Below are 1127 nucleotides of genomic sequence, written 5' to 3'. Positions count from 1 at the left end.
GAAACCAAAGAAAACAAAGAAGCCAAAGAAACTGAAAAATCTAGTCAATCAGACAATCAATCAAGTCAATCAGAAACCCAATCAAGTCAACAATCAACAAAAGAAAATAATCAAAATAAAACAATTAATGCAGTGGAGGAAGAGTCAAATACACCTAAAAGAAAATTTTCAGAACTGGACAGAGGTTATCTTGCGAAGCGATCATCCGAGCCAAAACAAAAACGATCGAAAAAGGAAATAATTGAAAAGCTCAACAAGAAGGAGTAAAAGAAAGAACAATTGAATGGCGATTAAAACGAAGCGAAACTCGAGAAAAAGAAAATGAACGTCGAAGAGTACAACGAGAGCGAAAAATGCAGAAAATTGTGAACTCGATTTCAAATGTTAGTGGACATATTACTGCTGGAGTTCATCAAAAGCGAATTAATGAAGCAATTGGCAAGCTGAATAAAGAAGGAAAAAGAGTCTGTGGTATTGACATTGAGAAGATTCCTGTCAAAACTGTTATGTACGGAATTAAACAAATGCCGGTATGGATTGGAATTGTCGATGCTGCTGGTAATCCTAGACTCAATAAAATAATTCGCTATCCAAGAGATTCTGTTGTCGACATTGGAACTGCATTTCATGGTCTAACTTGGGATCATGTACAAAACGCTCAATCATTGAATGATGTCCGCCAAGAAGTTATTGAAATTTTACATCAATATCAAATCATTTGCGTCGCTGGTGGAAAAGATGATTTTATGTCATTATGTTTTAATGAAGAAGATTGGGAAGAGATTCGACCTAAACTAAGAGACGTTAATCAATATTATAATCCAAGAATCGAGCAAAAACAATTATTCGCTCTACTTTATTCAACTTTCTTATTCTTTCAAAAGATAATTCAGGATGGAGCTCACTCACCAATAATCGATGCAACTTATACTGTTTTGTTATATTTAATTGATCACGAACAATTTGAAGATACAGCTAATGAAATCAAAGATGATGTACTAACCAAACGCCCTTATGCAAATTATATTTATCCACAAAATACTCAAATGGCTGGACTACTGCGAAATGTAATGTACATAATTAAGAATTGGCCTGAAGACTTAAGGAAGAAAGCAGTTGCCTCATGA

At 34.3% G+C, this 1127-nt stretch overlaps 1 protein-coding gene across 1 annotated transcript; it reads left to right on the top strand.

Moving 5' to 3' along the window:
* The first annotated feature begins 353 nt into the window (after positions 1-353).
* LOC149093104 (uncharacterized) lies at positions 354-1127 on the top strand. The gene has a single exon (XM_089268717.1). The coding sequence runs from the start codon at positions 354-356 to the stop codon at positions 1125-1127; it is 774 nt and encodes a 257-aa protein (XP_089124843.1).

This window comes from Tetranychus urticae, chromosome 3 (genome assembly GCF_039701765.1).
Source record: "Tetranychus urticae isolate SD_2017Ah chromosome 3, NJAU_TeUrti_SD_1.0, whole genome shotgun sequence".
NCBI classification, from domain to species: Eukaryota; Metazoa; Arthropoda; class Arachnida; order Trombidiformes; family Tetranychidae; genus Tetranychus; species Tetranychus urticae.
Note: the sequence above shows the minus strand (reverse complement) of the source record. Positions and strands in the feature narration are given on the sequence as shown.

Bases quoted from the DNA above. Each gene is read 5' to 3' on its own strand.
- LOC149093104 (XM_089268717.1), top strand. From the start codon at position 354: ATGCAGAAAATTGTGAACTCGATTTCAAATGTTAGTGGACATATTACT.